We start from the raw sequence: 18,662 nt of genomic DNA, 5'->3' as shown, positions 1-18,662 counted from the left end.
AGGAAGAGACGAAACACTGAACAAATAAAATGTCAATAATCATAAATTATGGAAAGTGCTATGAAATTAAAGTATAGATCCTCTGGGTAAATTTACCTTTGGAATGGAAGGTCAAAGATTGTTTCAAGCTGAGCGTGGTGGCACACACCTTTAATCCCAGCACTTGGGAGGCAGAGGTAGGAGGATTGCCATGAGTTCGAGGCCACCCTAAGACTACATAGTGAATTTCAGGTCACCTTGGGCTAGAACAAGACCCTACCTCAGGAAAAATGAAAAATAAGAAAAAAAAAAAAAGAAAGTCTCTCTTGAAACATCAAGAAAGTGGTAAAAAAACAACACTCAGGAGGCTGAGGCAGATGGACTGCCAATAGTTAAAGGCTAGCTAGCGGTATATGGCAGGACACTTTCTTTAAAAATAAAATAAAATAAAACAGGACAGAAAGGGCTGGAGAGATGTCTTAGCAGTTACGATGTTTGCCTACAAAGCCAAGGGACCCAGGTTTAACTTCCCAGGACCCACATAAGCCAGATGCATAATGTGGTGCATGCATCTGGGGTTTGTTTACAGTGGCTGAAGGCCCTGGTATGCCTATTCTTTCTCTTTCTTCCTCCCTCTCCCCCTCCCTCCCTCCCTCTCCCTCTGTCTCTCAGTCTCCCTCTCAAATAAGTAAAATCAGATAAATTTTTTTAAAATATTGTTAAAAAATTAAAGAAAACAAAACAAGAGGGTTGGGAAAATGGCTCACAGATTTAAAAAGTACTTGCCTATTGGCCCGGATTCACTCATGTAAAGCCTGACAGGCATTCATCTGCGGCAGCAAGATACAGTAGCAAGTAAATACCACCCCCCCAACACGCACATGCGCCCAAATAAATATGTTTTAAAAGTCAAAGAGTGAACCACTTAAATATTTAGAGGAAACTAGTACTACGGCTAAGATAAACATACATATACATACATACATACATACACACACACACACACACACACACACTTTTTTTTCTTGGAGCATGGGTAGGCAAATATTATAGTCAGATAGATGAGAATGGCCACAAAGTACAATTGTCAGTGCCGAATTAGTACAAATGGAACTCTGTTGTTTTTGTCTTCCAGTGACGTGTAAGGCCTAAGCAAAGTGTGACCCTCGAATGTAGAGCACTAACCCACATAACATAAACTTGGGATTGTCTCAGAAATGTTTTATTACATTTTTGAAAAAATTTTATTTTTGCATGCATGTGTGCGACAGAGAAAGAGAGATAAAACTAGGGCCTCTTGCCATTGCACATGAACTCCAGATAAATGCATGCACTACTTTGTACATGTCCTTACATGGTTACTAGGGAATCAAACTTGGGCCAACAGGCTTTGTTAAGTAAGCACCTTTAACCAGTGAGCCATCTCCAGAGCACAGAAATCTATTTTAAATATTGATAAAGTGAGTCAAATGCCAGCTCAAGTTTGAGAACCACTGAGCTAACTCTGCATTTCAGGAAAATAAAACAGGATAGTGTGGCTGACAATGAAAGAAAAAAGTAGAGGCCATATTATGTAAGAGAGCATGGGCTATGTTAATACTTTGGGATCTTACCCAAGTGTATGGGAGGCCCATTAAGGTACTTCAAGCAAAGCCAGTGATTAGCTTTATTTGTTTTAAATAGTACCCTCTGACAGTTTAAAAGAAATCTTTACCTCAGTCAATACAAGGGGAGGGGGAATACACACAAGCTAATAGAAAAGGCAAGGTGAAGGGAAGCCAGGTATTGTTTTAAGTGCCCTATAAGTAATGACTTCTTTATTTTGTTTTAAAAAATGTTTTTATTTAAGGGAAAATAAGAATGAATATGAACAAGAAGAAGCTGGGCATGGTGGCACACACCTTTAATTCCAGCACTTCGGAGGCAGAGGTAGAAGGATCGCTGTGAGTCTGAGGCCACCCTAAGACTACATAGTGAATTCCAGGACAGCCAGGGCTAGAGTGAGACCCTATTACAAAACAACAAAAATGAGTAAAGATGAGAATATGGGTATGCCAGCATCTCTTACCATGCACTCACTGTAAATGAACTCAAGATGCATGCATCACTTTGTGCATCTGGCTTTACATAGGCTCTGGGGCACTAAGCCCTGGGTAGGAAGGCTTTAAAAGCAAGTGTCTTTAACCACTTGAGACATCTCTCCAACCCCATTTAATTTTTTTTGAGTAGAACATTAATTATATATATTAATATAAATCAGTATGATGTCAACACATGCATATTCAATATACTAACCAATTTTTTCTTCCTTTTATAACCATCTTCCTGTCCCTTCCCATCCCTGTCATGCATTAAAGGCTGAGGTTCAGACTTCTGCTTAGGAGATGACATGTGGAACTTGACACACACAAAAACAAGGACACATTTTTATGTTTTAGCTGTCTGCTAAGTATATAGAAACAATAAAGGCCTGGATCTTAGTTCCTAAAAAGCAGTCTCCAATAAAGGAACAGGATTACTTGGAAAAAAGACAAACTGCAGGATGGGGCAGGGAAACTATAAGATGAGCCTAGAAATCTTTTCTCCCCCTATTAAAAAAGTTAATTACTACAGACATATCACATTGAATGTTCCACACTAAGCTCTTCCTAGAGTTTTGTGTATGGGAATTTGGAGGCTAGCCAGTGGGAGATGTATCCAAAGGCAGACACTAGACCAGTACTATGATCCCAAGCTACTCTGGCTGCATGATATGTATACAGATTGCTAGATCTGAAGGTAAAGCATAGACACAGATGAAAACTATGTACACATCACAGCAGCCATTTGGAATATCTGTTTGCACAACAAAATATACGTGTTTAAAGAACAATGGAAGGATGTGTTAAGTAGCCACATGAGTCAATTTAAAGGGGGCTCTTATTAATTATAAACTCTGAGTAGAAAGAGCTATAAGGGAGGGAGGAGAGGGGAGGACTTAAGGGGATGGTATTATATACATGTAAATAGAACAGATTATTGGGGGTGGAAAAGTCCTAAGTGAGGTCAGATAGGAAGGGTTGGGAGAGGGCCAATCAAAATCTAAGAGGGTATGAATAAATCATATGGAAATCTACTTTTTTGGACAATGGTGCTTCCAGAAGCCATGGATTGTTACTAGAAAATTTTCAGTGCCAGGGATGGGATATCCAGTGAGTTTTAGGCCAGGGACATCCTTGATAACCCCCAAAGTATTACCGGCCATTGTTGAGGCTCTTGGTTTCCCACCAGAATAGATGGTAAGATCTTACTGCAGAAGACTACATGTTTGGGCTGCAAGGTCACTGAGAAATCTTGCTGGTGTTAAGCTGAAAACCTCCTGCCTATAGACCAGCTGACAGAAAGCTGAAAAAGCTACAATGCATGCAGCTCCATGGGAAAGTCATCAGTGGAGATAAGCAAAAGTGGACACCTCAAGCCTTAAGTTTGGCCAGCCAGGCCAAATGAGCCAAAGGGTACAATAGTGGCATGTCTGTTATGGGGGAAGCCAACTGCTCTCTAATTGGACTGGAGGCCCACTCTATGGGAAGGAATACATGCCTGATAACAAAAACCTATGACAGAGGTAGTCATGAGCCCTAGGTAGAATATCTGCAGTTTTTATAGGCTAAATGTACATATTATGCTCACTAAACTGGCCAGTAAGCCCTTTTGTTAATGTTCATATCCATAGTAATGCCACTCTCATTTCTGGTTAGAAAAGCTTCTCTTTTCAGATGACAGTGACCTTTGGGATGACTCAAAAGACGCCATAATGCTGAGAAGTGACAGAGGAGTGCTCAGTACTGAAACATCTCTATCACATCTTCCAAAGCTCAGGGTCACTGTGGAAGAGGTGGCAGAAAGAATATAAGAGCCAAAGGAAGGATCTGTACAATACACTCTTCCAGACACAAAATGGCCTGGATATCTACGACTTCACAGTGACTGGTACTAACTACACAAGACTATTATAATAGGAGGAAAAGATGATGACATCAAAATAAAAGAGAGACTGACTAAGAGGGGGAGGGGATATGATGTAGAGTGGAGTTGTGAAGGGTACAGTAAGCGGGGAGGGAATTATCATGGCTTATTGTCTATAATTATGGAAATTGTCAATAATAAGTAATAAAAATTAAAGAAAATTATAAAATAAAAATAAACTCTGAGTATCAGCTGAGCATGGTGGCAGATGCCTTTAATCCCAGCTCTCAGGAGGCTATGGTAGGAGGATCACTGGAGTAGAGGACAGCCCAGGATTACAGAGTGAGTGCCTGCATTACAGCGAGACCATGACTCAAAATACCACAAAAAAATGTTGGAGAGATGGCTTAACGGTTAAGGTGCTTGCCTACAAACCCTAAAGACCTATATGTTTGATCTTTCTCTAGATCCCATGTAAGTGAGACCACAAAGGTGATGCAAGCACAAGGTCACACATGCACACACTAGGTGGCACAAGTGTCTGGAGTTTGACTGCAGTGGCTAAGGCCCTGGCACACCAATTCTATCTCTCTTTCTCTCTCTTTAAAAAAAAAAAAAGAATCTGAATATCAAACTGTTAATATTAGCCGAGTATGGTGTCACACACCTTTACTCCTAGCACTTGCAGAGGACGAAGTATCACCGTGAGTTCAAGGCCTCCCTGAGAAAAATAGTGAATTCTAGGTTAACATGGACTAGAGTGAAATACTACCTCAAAAACAAACAAAAAATGTTAACACTAGGCTATAACAGCAAGTCATAAGACTACAATGACAAAAATCATTGAGCAAGCTGTGTGTGGTGACTCATGCCTTAAGTCCCAGCACTCAGGAGGCAGAGGTAGAGAATTGCTAAGAGTTTGAGGCCATCCTGAGAATACATGAATTCCAGGTCAACCTGGGCTAGAACAAGACCCTACCTTGAAACCCCCCCACACACACACACACAGAGAGAGAGAGAGAGAGAGAGAGAGAGAGAGATCGTTGAGCAAACAAGGAAAAAGGGAAAACTTGTAGAAAAATTCTCAGTAGTAAAATAAAGTATCATATAAAAGCCAGGTGGCACATGACTACAATCCCAGCAACTGGGAGTTTGAATGAGACAAGAGGGATGTCATGAGTACAATCATTGAAATGATAAAAATACTGAATGCAAGTCTGACACGGGACAGGTGTAGTGGAACATACTTTAATCTCAACTCAAGAGCAGTAGTCAGAACAGCTTGGTAGCCAGATCCTGTATTAACCATTCAAGCGCTCCTCCTACCTAAAAAAAAAACTTCATAAGGAACAAGCTATTTACATAGTCTCAATGTGTCCTCCCTATAAATTATTAACAACAAAAGAAGAACATCAATTTTACATTAGCTAAACCTGGCTACTAAGTGATGATAACCAGTTCTGAAGACAAATAACTTCGGAGATACAATTCCTAATCTATCAAAAATACAAAAATTAAGAAAGCTTGATCACACATTATATAGGAAAACAGCACTTCTCACACACTGCCAATACAAATATAAAATATGACAACCCTGTAGAACGAAGAGTGGCACATCTAACAAAGCTACACATTATCACTTCTAGGCAAAGCATCTACAAGCAACAGAAAACTGGAGATCTGTCTTGCACTCTAAACAGCTCTTTTATTTTTCAGTTTCCTGCTTCAAATAGTTCTTTTACCATGATCATCAGTCACTAAGCAAACTACTGGTTCACTGGAGCAGGTAGAGCTTCCAAATGTTGGCACAATTGTTATTACACAGCTAAATGTTACTACCTGATTCATTAAATTTTCTAAACATTGCCAAGTATCAAATTCATGCAAGTTGGGCAGGGGAAATGGCTGAGCTGTCAAAGGCACTTCCTTGCGCTATTTGCTAGCCACGGTTCAATTCCCCAGTACAGCCAGATGCAAAATGTGGCACATGTGTCTGGGAATTCATTTACAGGGGAAAGAGGCCCTGGCACACATACATTCTTTCTCTCTCTTTTTGCGCGCGTGCACGCACACACACCCTTCCTCCCCCCCCCAAAGTAAATAACAGTATTTTTAAAAATTCAAAGGCCAGATGAGACTATATAGTGAATTCCAGGTAAGCCTGAGCTAGAGTGAAACTCTACCTCAAAAAAACAAAACAAAAAAAAAAAAATCATACAAGTTTTGCAAAATTCTAGTTGGAGTTTTATCAATGGCATAAAATTGTACCAATTGTTTTTCCTTTAATTACCAGTTTCACCTTGTCTTCAATAAATATCAAATGCCCAAGTCTGAATAACCAAGTTTGTCTCTCAGTTCATTAGAGCAAGATGGTTACCCCCCAAAAAAGAGAAAGAAAGGCTAAGCCAGACATGGTGGTGCATGCCTTTAATCCCAGCACTTGGGAGGCAGAGATAGTGGGATCACCGTGAGTTCGAGGCCACTCTGAGACTCCACAGTGAATTCCAGGTCAGCCTGGGCTATTTTGAGACCGTACCTCGGGGGGGGGGGGCACCCACAGAAGTACTTATCTTCGGATAATCATATTTTGGGGATGAGGTCCTGGAATGGGGAAGAGGGTAATGGAATTCATATGGCATGAAAATACTGGAGGAATATTTAAGCAGAGGAAGAGGAATAGCAAATGGAGGTCAGGGAGACAGTGAAACAGTGTGGGAGGGGTTAAGAACAAAATATATGGCATATATGTATGAAGATAATGAAATCCATCACTTTACATAATTCATAAAGTTAATACAAAACAAAATTTCAGAATAGCCTACATGTTGTATTACTTAATTAAAAAGTTTAAAAAATTATTTCACACACAAAAAAAATCCTATCTCATTAGGCAGAAATGCTTTAAGGATACTTTGTATTTCATCATGGAATATTAAGAACTATAAGTAAGGACTGCCCAGTGTGGTGGCCACACCTTTAATCTCAGCACTAGGGAGGCAGAGGTAGGAGGATCACCTGCCATGAGTTCAAGGGCAGCCTGAGAATACATAGTAAATTTCCAGTCAGCCTGGGTTAAAGTGAGATCCTACCTTGAAATCAAAAATGTGTGTGTGTGTGTGTGTGTGTGTGTGTGTGTGTGTGTGTGTAAGGATCAAGCACCAATAAAATTATATGTGTTGCCATTTCCTTATCTTATGTAAACCTGGTCCTCTTCTTTGATTTTAAGTGCATGGATGCTAATGATTAGGTATAACTACTAGTGCAGTTTGCTGCTACTCCCTTAGCTCATAGTAAGCACTCTTCCTACCACTGCCTTCTCACAAGCAGTATAAATGTAACCCCATGGGGAAAAATATAATGGCACTGTGGTACTGACTTCACAAACCCTTGAGAGAAAAATGAGGACGAGCCTAAAGCATCAAACCATATGCTTGCAGAAATGCTGCACTAGAGCATCTTTCTGTTTCAAAGATACAGCTCTTTGAATGTTAGGTCATCCAGAACTCCTTGTAACTTCAGAAACATTTCCTATTATAAAAGAAAACTACATAAATACATATATGTATAACTTTAAAAATTAATTTAAACATTGTAAATGGGCTAAAGAGATGACTCAGTGGTTAAGGCACTTGCCTGCAAAGCCTAAGAACCTGGGTTCAATTCCCCAGTACCCACGTAAAGCCACATGTATAAGATGGCAAATGTATCTGGAGCTCAATTACAGTAGCTATAGGCTCTGGCATGCCCATTCTCTATCTGTCTGCCCCCTCCTTTCCTCCCTTCCCCCCTCTCTCTCTGTCTCTCTCTCACATAAATAAATTTTTTTTAGAAAACATTGTAAACTTGGTTCATTGTTAAATGCAAAATATGTAACCAAACAAACTAGCAATTTTCAACAAATGAGCATTTTTTTCCAAATGTTAAACAGTTAAGAGCTATGACATTCAGTAGCATATGATACATATTTTATTAAAGTACATTGCTCAGGGCTGGAGAGATGGCTTAGCAGTTAAGGCATTTGCCTGCAAAGCCAAAGGACCCAGGTTTGATTCCCAAAGACCGAAGTAAGCCAGATGCCCAGATCATCAAAGTAGGAAAGATAGGATTGAATAGCATTTCCTACCCTGTTAAGTCATTTGATAATTGACTTATCATTTAATACAGTGTTTATAACGTAAATCAAATATTGTCAGGATATTATATATGGACTATGTTATTATATAAATGTGGACATTTAAAAAATAATATATTTCAGCTAATGTTGGGAAAAATGAATGTATAAATGCTGGAAAAATAATATTATTTATGAAATGAATAAAAGTATTCTTTCTTATTGTTCAATTTTTTTTGTTTTTCGAGGTAGGGTCTCTCTCTAGCCCAGGCTGACCTAGAATTCACTCAGTAAACTCAGGGTGGCCTTGTACTCACAGCAATCCTCCTACCTTTGCATCCCGAGTGCTGGGATTAAAGGCATGTGCTGGGCTGTAGGGATGGCTTTGCGGTTAAGGTGTCTGTCTGCAAAGTCAAAGACCCAGGTTCAATTCCCCTGGGCCCACGCTAGCCAGATGCACAAGGGAGCGCATGTGTCTGGAATTCCTTTACAGTGGCTGAAAGCCCTGGTATGCCCATATTCATTCATATTCTCTCTCTCTCTCTCTCTCTCTCTCCCTCTGTCAAATAAATAAATAAAAATAAAATATTTTTTGAAAGGCATGTGCCACCACACCTGGCCAAATTTGTATTTTTGATATATTGGTATGACAGAGCTGCTTGCTATACCCACTAAATCATAAACCAAAATACAGCCTTGTTTAATTGCTTCCTATTAGGTATTTTTTTGGTCACAGAAATGAGAAAAGCAATGCATAAAATTGGTATAAGAAGTTGAGCTGTTGGGGTGTTAGACCTGACAATGTGGTTTGTAGGAAATGGTTTACGGGAGGAATATGGTAAGAGTTTGGAGCTGCAGACTAGAGAATTCCTGGAGTATTGTAAGCAGAGCTCAATATATCATTCTTGTCAAACTGTGAAAACCAGTGTGCCAATAAAAAGGCAGACAGTAACTGTTCACAAAGTTTAAGAGTGGAACAAGAACTTTACTGGGAGCTGAACTAAAAGCTATTTGTGTTAGATTCTGGCAAAGAATCTGCATTCTAATTTGAACGAAGCTATATTCATAAGTAAAATGATTTATCTGGAATAATAAATTTAAAGGTAGCACTGCATTTAGAATGTTTCCTGGTTATTGCTCACTGCTCTTACTCAGATCTATAGTAAGAGCAGAAAGATAAAAAAAATGTACAACGAGTGTCAGGGAGTTTAAAGATGCAGACCAAGAAGATACAGATAAAGCACCTGTACTTATTTAAGAGGTTACCACCATTCAAAAGAAACTTCACATTCTTCACTGAGTGAATAGAAAACCTACTTTGAGGGCAAGACCTATGGAGGGCTGCAACCTGTGAAAATGCTAATCCACTGGAAAAGAAAGAGATGGAATTCAGACTGTCACTAAGGGGGTTCCCTGCCTGGGAAACAACCACCTAGGAAAGTGTTTTCATAAGTTCTGCAGCCAAGGTGCACAGATGCCATGCACACATGTGGTAGGATGGAGCCAGACTATATTTTGAGCTAGCAGCAGAATTTAGCAGCATTATCCATGTGGTACTTGCTTTGCAGTCAAGCAAAATACAAGGTCACTGAGAAATCTTGCCGGAGCTAAGCTGACAACCTTCTCCCTGTAGACCAGCTGACAGAAAGCTAGAAAAAGCTACACTGCATGCAGCTCCATGGGAGAAAGAGAAGTCATCAGTGGAGATAAATAGTGGTGGACACTGAAATCCTTAAGTTGGACCAGCCAGGCCAAATGACTCAATGGAATACTGGAATGGGAGAAAACAACCTGTCTCTAATTGGACTGGAGGCCCACTCCATGGGAAATACATGCCTGATAACAAAAACCTAGACAGAGGTAGTCATAAGCCCTAGGAGTGTAACGTCTGCTGGTGTTTGGCTAAATGCATACATTATGCTCACCAAACTGGACAGTCAGCCTTTTTCTTAATGTTCATACCCATATATTAATGCCACTCTCACTTTTGGTAGAAAAGCTGCTATTTTCAAATGGCAGTGAACTCTGGGATGATTCTAAAGGCATTATAGTGCTGAGAAGTGACAGAGGAGTGCTCAGCACTGAAACACTTCCAAGGCTCAGAGTCCATTGTGGAAGAGGTGGTGGAAAGAATGTAAAAGCCAAAAGAAGGGTAGTACTCCTTATAATGCACTCTTCCAGACACAAATGGCCTGGATGTCCATGACCTCACAGTGCCTGGTACTACCTTCACAAGACTCATACTTGGAGGAAAAGATGATGACATCAAAGGGAGACTGAGAGGGGGAGACTATGATGGAGAGTGGAATTATAAAGGGAAAAGTGTGTGTGTGTGTGGGGGGGGTTATCATGCTTTATGGAAATTGTCAATACTTTTTAAAAAGTATTTGAAAAAAACAATTACAGAGTCATGGAAACTCACCAAGGACCCAGAAAGCTGCTGAGGCCAAATAATTGGTAGCATGGTCAGATTCCCTGCAAAAAAAAGACCCTAAGATGCCAGGCTTTAAACTCTGAAGGTGAAGCCTAAGTTGCAATAGAGACCTCACACTGCTGAAGATGCCTGGACTGAGGAACGAACCCTGAAGAAAGCTGAAGGAAGTACAGCCATCCAAAGAGATCATGATGGACAGTAGTTCTCACACTGTGATCCAAAATAAAACCTACTTCCCTTAAAATTGCTAGGTATTAGAATGAAATAAGAAAAGCAATTAATGTACTGTCCATCAATAAAGCATTGGTGGTGGACAGATTCAGGTATCATCTCCTGATTCTCATCAACTCTCTGCAGTTAACAACTTGGACATATTTTAAAAGGGGGTTGGGGGAGAATGAGCATGCCAGGGCCTCTAGGCAGTGCAAATGAACTCCAGACACATATACCACCTTGTGCATCTAGCTTATGTGGGGAACCAATCTCTCCGACATGTCATTAAACCCAGTACTCGGAAAGCAGAGGTAGGACAATTGCTGAGTTCCAGGCCAGCCTGAGACTAAATAGTGAATTCCAGGTCAGCCTGGGCTAGTACAAGACCCTACCTCAAAAAAACAAAATTTAATTTAATTTAATTTTAAAAAAAGATCAGAGCACACTGACTAGGCATCACAGCTAGAATACCTCATTTTGCTCCAGTTGTCAACACTTCCAGTCCCTACCATAATTCACTCAACAACTACCCAATGAGCACCTAGAGTATATTCATGAGGACACATAAAAATACTTTTTTAAAAAAAAGATTTTTCAATAGTTCTTCACTAAAGATGTATTTCAATTTTCTTTTCTACATTCATATCCTACTCAATAGTAGATCAACAAAGCAGGTTCTATCAGTTCATTTGAAGAGTATCTTTACCAGCTATCCTCACCTTCAAGCCCTTCCTAACCCTATCAATAAATCCTCTTTAGGGCTTCCCATCCATTTCAATGACTGTTTCTTTTTCCTAGCTTTGCTTCTTCCCTTTCCAGCTTGGTCTTTCAAAAGTCTAATGTCTTCTTAATGCCACCTTTTTAAATACTCAACTGGAAGCAATCCTAGGGAATTTCACATGGACCATTCCTGTGCAGCTTTGTAATGTTTTATTTTATCTTGCCAGTGCCAGTCCATGTCAAAACACAGGGGGAAATGTAGGGCAAAAGGCATTAAATAATTGTTTAGGCATCAATAATTATTTACTGAACCATTCTCATCAGCTTGCACTTTTGTCATATACTTATTTACGTTTTACAAGTAACAGGAGTATTCAGCCACTGAAAACAATATCCACAGGGATCTCAGAAATAACACTATCATTAGGGTTCATTATGACAAGACAAAAAGGTAAAAGAACCACTAACAAAATTATCTTAGCTTGTGTGTGTCAACTTTCAAGCCCTCAAGAGAAACATAAAGTAATTCTAATTTAAAATTCCAACTGTCAATAAAATTACCTAGATATAAAAAAGTTTAATAACTTAGAATTTCCTGGTCTTCAATCACACAAACAAGTAAATTATACAAATATAGATTTCTTAAAATATATCACATTATACTTTGTTCCTTTACTGGCAAAAAATATAGTATTTAAGCCAGGCGTGGTGTTGCACACCTTTAATCCCAGCACTCGGGAGGCAGAGGTAGGAGGATCGTTGTGCGCTCCAGGCCATCCTGAGAATAAAGTGACTTCCAGGTCAACCTGGGCTACAATGAGACCCTACCTTGAAAAAAAACAAAACAACAACAAAACTACTATTTATTTCACAGTATTTCATTTAGGATTATATTCACATGCCTAGGTGATAAATTTTAAAACTCTAGCAAATTACACCACTACAAGAATAGCCAGGTCCCAAAAATATTTAATATATATACTTAAAATTGTTTCAAAAAGAACAAGAAGATAATGAAAAGATAGCTTTTGTAGCAAATGTGAATCCACAGAACTAAAGTCGCAATAATTATTGATACCCATTTTCTCAGGGCATAGTGAATCAACTGAGTATAAAACTAAACAGTATACTTATCCAAGAAACTACTACCTTCATTATTCTTATTCAAAATGTACTCAATTGATTAAAAATTATAGGTAACACATTTTCAAAAGTCTCAAGTACAGTGTATACTATGCATCATGTTTGCAAACAAGCCAATGTGAAACTTACTTTATAGTTGTCCTTTACTTCAGCTAGCTCAAGTTTCACATCCTCAGCAATTTTCACCTGTTCTTTCCATTTCAGCTCCATTTTTGCAAGTTCATCAGCATATTTACTGCATTTGGTCTTCTCATCCTAAACAAAATTAGGGTAATTACCAAAAGATGTTGGGAAGATGGTTCAGCAGTAAAAGGAGTTTGCTTGAAAAACCTGCTAGCCCAGGTTCAATTTCCAACCACCCATATAAGCCAGATGCCCAAAAGTAGCACAAGCCTCTGGTGTTCATCTGCAGTGGGAAAAGGCCCTGACACACACATATATGCACACAAATAAATAATAACTGAGCTGGAAAGATGACTGAGCATGTATAGCCCTTGCCTGTGAAGCCTACAGACCCAGGTTCAATTCCCCAGTACCTACATAAGCCAGATACACAAGGTGGCTCAAATACCTGAAGTTCATTTGCAGTTGCTGGAGGCCCTGGCATGCTCGCTCATGCATGCACATGCGCGCTCTCTCGCTCGCTCGCCCTCTCTCTCTCTTTCTCTCTCTCTCAAATAAATGTGTAAAAAAATAATAGCTTAAAAAAAACAGAGGTGCAAGAGGCTTGAAGAGATGGGTCATTGGTTAAGGCACGTGCCTGCAAAGTCTAGTGACCCTGGTTTGATTTATCAGTACCCATGTAACACCAGGTGCACAAGGTGGAACCTGCGTCTGGAATTCATTTGCAGTAGCTAGAGGCCCTGGCATGTCCATTCTCTACCTCTTACTCTCTCTCTCAAAAAATAAAAATATATATATATAAAGAAGAGATACAGTAAACACACATGTATTTATCTTTGAGAACTATACCTTTTCACCCAAACTTACCTGTAAGAGTTGTTTACATTTATTATACTTTTCTGTTTTGTCAGCAATTTCTTTGGTCATTTCACAAACTTGATTTTTTGTTAGCATATCAAAATCTACCTCTGCTGTAACAAAGCAGAAAATAATACTATTAAAAAGTATTTTCTGGGCTGAAGAGATGGCTGAACAGTTAAGGTACTTACCTACAAAGCCTAAGGACCCAGTTTTGATCCTCCAGGGCCCACATAAGCCAGATGCACAAGATGGAACATGCATCTGGAGTTCATCTGCAGTGGCTAGAGTCCCTGGTGTGCCCATTCTCTATCTACACCTCTCTCTCTCTCTCATCAATAAATAATATTTTTAAGAAGTATTTTCTGGGCTGGAGAGGTGCCTTAGTGATTGCCTGCAAAGCCAAAGGACCAGGTTCCATTCCCCAGGACCCACATAAAGCCAGATGCACAAGGTGGCACATGCTTCTGGAATTCATTTGCAGTGGCTAGAGGCCCTGACATGCTCATTCCCTACCTGATTTTCTCTCTCTCTCTCTCTCTCTCTCTCTCTCTCTTTATATATATACATAAATACAAACAAACACACACACGCTTAACAACATAGTCTCAGGGTGGCCTTGAACTCACAGGATTCCTTCTACCTCTGCATTCCAAGTGCTAGGATTAAAGGCATGTGCCACCACACCTGACAAATTGATTTTTAGCATTGCCTGCTGGGCATGGTGGCATACACCTTTAGTTCTAACACTCAGTAGGCAGAGGTAGGAGGGATTGTCATGAAGTCTGAGGCCAGCCTGGGATTACAGAATGAGTTCAAGGTTAGCCTGAGCTAGAGTGAGACTTTGGTCAAAAAAAAAAAAAAGTTATTTGCTCCTTTTTATTATCTTCCTGTTAAAAAAAAAAAAAACTTATCATAAAATATAAAATAATGCTAGGCCAGATATGCAGGTCTGTAATCCCAGCTACTCAAAAGCCCAAACAAGGAAGATAGCAAGTTTAAGATTCACCTGGGCTACAGAGAGTTCAAGGCCCAGATAACTAAATGAGACCCTGTCTTAAAATATAAAATGAAAAAGGATTGGAGGATGCTTATGATATAGCTCAGTAATACAGCATTTGCCTTTTATATAGGAGGCCCCAAATTCAATCTCACACAAAAAAAGATACATAAAATCTTTTTGTTGTTTTTTCTTGGTTTGTTTGTTTTTTGAAGCAGGGACTCATCTTAACTCAGTCTGACCTAGAAATCAGGCTGGGCTCAAACTGTACCCATACACGCTGCCTTAGGGAAATGGGAGCTCTTTTGATTTATTCTAATTTTAGGGTCAAGAATCAAAATTCTGAAGAAAAAAAAAAAGGAGACTCCAAAGGATGTTTATTCATCACACTATTACATAATATGCCTAAAGTCATTCTAATTACCTTTGTAGCAGTGGCTCACATAAACTTGCACCGAAATATCATTAAGTGGTACCTCCCCACAAAGGGAAATGGTGAGTAAAAACATAACTATTCCCAAGACATTGTTCATGGTGGGGGGAGGGTCAGACTGAAATCATCTGGCTGGGAGGGTAAAGGCGAGAAGCACAGGTAGGTCTCACTGGCAGGCTTGGGATGGGGATGAGGCAAACCAAGGGGCACACTGGGGAAGCTGCACCTGTATGTAGCTAACAAATTATCAAGTGAAGAAAATTGCCAATGTGCAAAACTTACTTATGGGGGATATAAAGAGAACAGTTTAGAAAATTAAAACCCAAAACACTGGAAATTACCTCCATCCTTTTTAAAAAATATTTCACTTATTTACTTGAGAGACAGGCAGGTAGAGAGAAAGAATGGGCAAGCCACCATCCACTGCAAACAAACTCCAGATGCATGTGCTACCTTGTGCACCTGGCTTATGTGGGTACTGGGGAATCGAGCCTGGGTCCTTAGGCTTCACAGGCAAGTACCGTAACTGCTAAGCCACCTCTCCAGGACAATTTTGTTATTTTTATTTTCTGGCCTTTTTTTTTTAAGAAAGACAGAGAGAGAATTGGCATGCCAGGGCCTCAGTACTGCAATCAAACTCCAGACACTTCCACCACCTACTAGGCATGTGCGACCCTGTGCTTGCCTCACCTTTGTGCATCTGGCTAAAGTGGGATCTAGAGAGGTGAACATGGGTCCTTAGGCTTTGCGGGCAAGCGCCTTAACCACTAAGCCATCTCTCCAGCCTGGAAAATATAGTTAAGGTATTTTTTTTTTTTTTTGAGGCAAGCTAAACAGACTGGCCTTTTTTTACATTACAGAAAGAGAGAGAAATGAGAAATGGCACAAAAGGACCTCCAGCAACTGTAATCCAACTTCAGATACGTGCATCATGTTGTGCATATGTGCATACTTGTGCATGTGTCACCTTGTGCTTCTGGCTTTATTGGGTTCTGTAGAGTCGAGCATGGGTCTTTAGGTTTAGCAGTCAAGTGTCTTAAGCACTAAGCCATCTCTCCAGCCCTTAGGTAACTTTCCCCCCCTTTGGTAAAATAAATCTTCCCTACCTTCCCTAACCTAGGCAAGTAGAGTTGCCACTACTTAATTTATCTATTGTTTTGCTAAGAGGTAGATTTTTAAAAAGTGAAATGGGGCTTCTATGAAAAGATCTACTAGAGGGTGGGGGAAGGGCTTGATTGCCTAAAGGAGCTCCCCAACTACAAAGATGGCCTGAGTGAGCCCAACCAACATGGCCATCAGACTCTCCCAGGGCAAAGGATACTGCAACACCTCCTCTCCTAACTGTCCTAGAAGAGAAGCGAGTACAGTGGACTGCAGGATCTCTGTTGAAGAGGCCCTGGCTCTGGCTTCCCAGGGCTTCAGAAGTTGGGAGCTGAGCAGAGTAGTGGATTCCAGAGACCAAGCCCAAGTGCTCACTGTCAGCCAGGCCCCTCTGCCCAAGGGAAAAGCCCATTTCTTTCTGCACTATCTGGTCCACCTAAGCTAAAACAGGTGAGAGTGGAACAAGCTACAGGGAAAGGGGTAAAAAACAGGAGAAAAAGGCAGAAAGGGAGACATAGCCAACCCTGCCAACCTGACCAATGAGTGGGAATCCTGCCTGATCCCCAAGAGAAACCTTTTGTGAAAGGAGCCTCGCGTCTCTTGTTCTGGCTGGAATTCATACCCTCCTGCACAAGTCTCTGCCTTTAGTTCCAATCGTACTGTAAGGATTTAGGATAGTTAATCCATTTATACTTATAATATTCAATCACCTGCTTCCTGCTATTTCACTTAAGAAATAAAAATTCTTGCTAAGTGTGGTGGGGCAAGCCTTTAACCCCAGCACTTAGGAGGCCCAGGTAGGAAGATTGCTGTGAGTTTGAGGCCAGCCTGGACCTACAAAGTGAGATACAGGTCAGCCTGGGCTAGAGCAAGACCCTGCCTTGAAAAACAAAAACACAAAAAGCTGGGCAGGGTGGCACAAACTTTAATACCAGCACTCGAGAAGCAAAGGTAGAAAGATCACTGTGAGTTCAAAGCCAGCCTGGGACTACAGAGTGAGTTCCAGGTCAGCTTGGACTACTGTAAGACCCTACCTCGAAAAACTTTAAAATAAAATATTTTCTTTTGGCTGGAGTTCTTTAGGGCTTAGCAGTTTAGGCATTTGCCGGCAAAGCCAAAGAACAAGTTTGATTTCCTGCAGGACCTACATAAGCCAGATGCACAAGGTGTCACATGCATCTGGAGTTCGTTTTCAGAGGCCACTGAAACACAACTATTCTCTCACCCCCTCCTCCCTCTCTCTCAAATAAATAACTAAAACTAAAATATAAAAACAAATTAAAACAAACTTCTTTTATTGTTTCAGTCCATATTTATCTAGTTGAGGACATCAGTAATGACACCAATAGACTATGCCCCAAGGAGGTAGACAGGGCCAACGGTCAGGCTGAGGCTTGTCCATGCAATCCCTCCCCAGTCATTAAGCCTAGAAAGACCTTTCTTTTTTCTTTGTTTATGCCTCATTTTAGGTGCAAGGAATTTTAGTTTTACTTTGCCCCATATGGCTCAAATGAGTACTTCTCTGCACCAAATCAGTCTCCTGAAGATAAACAGTTTACACTCACATTTTGTATGTCTACCACATATATAACTTCATCTTACATTAATACCCTTATGTTCCTATCTCAATTTCCCTTCTCAAAATAATTTTTCAATGCTGAAATCTTCTCTATAGAAAAAGGCAGTATTAAATCAGAATAAATACTTTTCAAAATGCATATACACGATAGTCTATACAGAAAGTAGATTTTTTTTACCTGCAGAAGTTTGTGGTGACTTTATATCTATGGCAGAAGCAGAAGAGGATGGGTCTGTGTTTATTGAAACATCATTAACTTTCTGTGGATTCCCAGTTTTCTTGGTCAAGACATTATTATTGGCCTATTCCAAATATTAACAATGTTATTAGATGAGTCACTGAATGAGTCATATTATCTTGTTTTAGTAAACATACAAATAATCATAGAAATAAATTATAAAAGTTCACAAAGCTACCCTTGTCTTAAAAATCCAACAGCAGACTAGAGATGGTTTAGCAGTTAAGGTTCTTGCCTGTGAAGCCTAAGAACGCATGTTCGAATCTCCAGGTCCCACATAGCCAGACACACAGTGGTGCAAGTGAACAATGTCACATGTGTGCTACAAGGGGGGGCATGCATCTGGAGTTCAATCACAGCAGCTGAATGGCCCTGGCATGTCCATTCTCTCTCTCTTTCTCTTGGCCTCTATCTGTCTCTCTTTCAAAAATAATCCAATTTTTAAAATCCAAGAGCATAAAGTAACATATATTTTCCTAACTATCTTTTTAAAACACACTTTTATTTGTGAGACAAAGAGAAAAAGAGCATAAGGGTGCCAGGGCCTCTTGCCACTGGTAAAGGAACTCCAGACCCATTTGACTCTTTGCCCATTCAGTTTACTGGGGAATCAAATCCAGACTGAATTGATTTGTAAGCAAGCACCTTTAACTGCTGAACCATCTTCCCAGGCTCTCCTAACTTATAATAATAAAGCAGAAATACTTTGTTTTTTTCTCATGAAATCACCAAAGCTAACCAACATAGACATCTCAAATCAAAATGTACTCAAAAAGTTACAAACC

At 40.0% G+C, this 18,662-nt stretch overlaps 1 protein-coding gene and 1 non-coding gene across 5 annotated transcripts in view; both read right to left on the bottom strand.

Annotated features, from left to right (window-relative positions):
- Tax1bp1 (Tax1 binding protein 1) overlaps positions 1-18,662 on the bottom strand; it is an 82,082-nt gene that overhangs the window by 20,126 nt on the left and 43,294 nt on the right. For 3 of the 4 annotated variants that reach the window (XM_004652778.2, XM_045135993.1, XM_045135991.1), the window contains exons 11-13: positions 17,818-17,941; positions 13,536-13,639; positions 12,675-12,800 (exon numbers count right to left, since the gene is read on the bottom strand). In XM_004652778.2, coding sequence (XP_004652835.2) covers positions 12,675-12,800; positions 13,536-13,639; positions 17,818-17,941 — 354 coding nt within the window. The remainder of the gene's footprint in view (positions 1-12,674; positions 12,801-13,535; positions 13,640-17,817; positions 17,942-18,662) is intronic. The other variant, XM_045135992.1, reaches the window with a different exon arrangement.
- Positions 2,636-2,799, bottom strand: LOC123455437. Its single transcript, XR_006633911.1, has one exon. It is a non-coding gene; the product is annotated as a small nucleolar RNA SNORA23 (small nucleolar RNA).

The sequence above is a fragment of the Jaculus jaculus genome, chromosome 16, assembly GCF_020740685.1.
Source record: "Jaculus jaculus isolate mJacJac1 chromosome 16, mJacJac1.mat.Y.cur, whole genome shotgun sequence".
NCBI lineage: Eukaryota > Metazoa > Chordata > Mammalia > Rodentia > Dipodidae > Jaculus > Jaculus jaculus.
The sequence above is the reverse complement of the archived record's forward strand: the minus strand, read 5'-3'. Positions and strand labels throughout refer to the sequence as shown.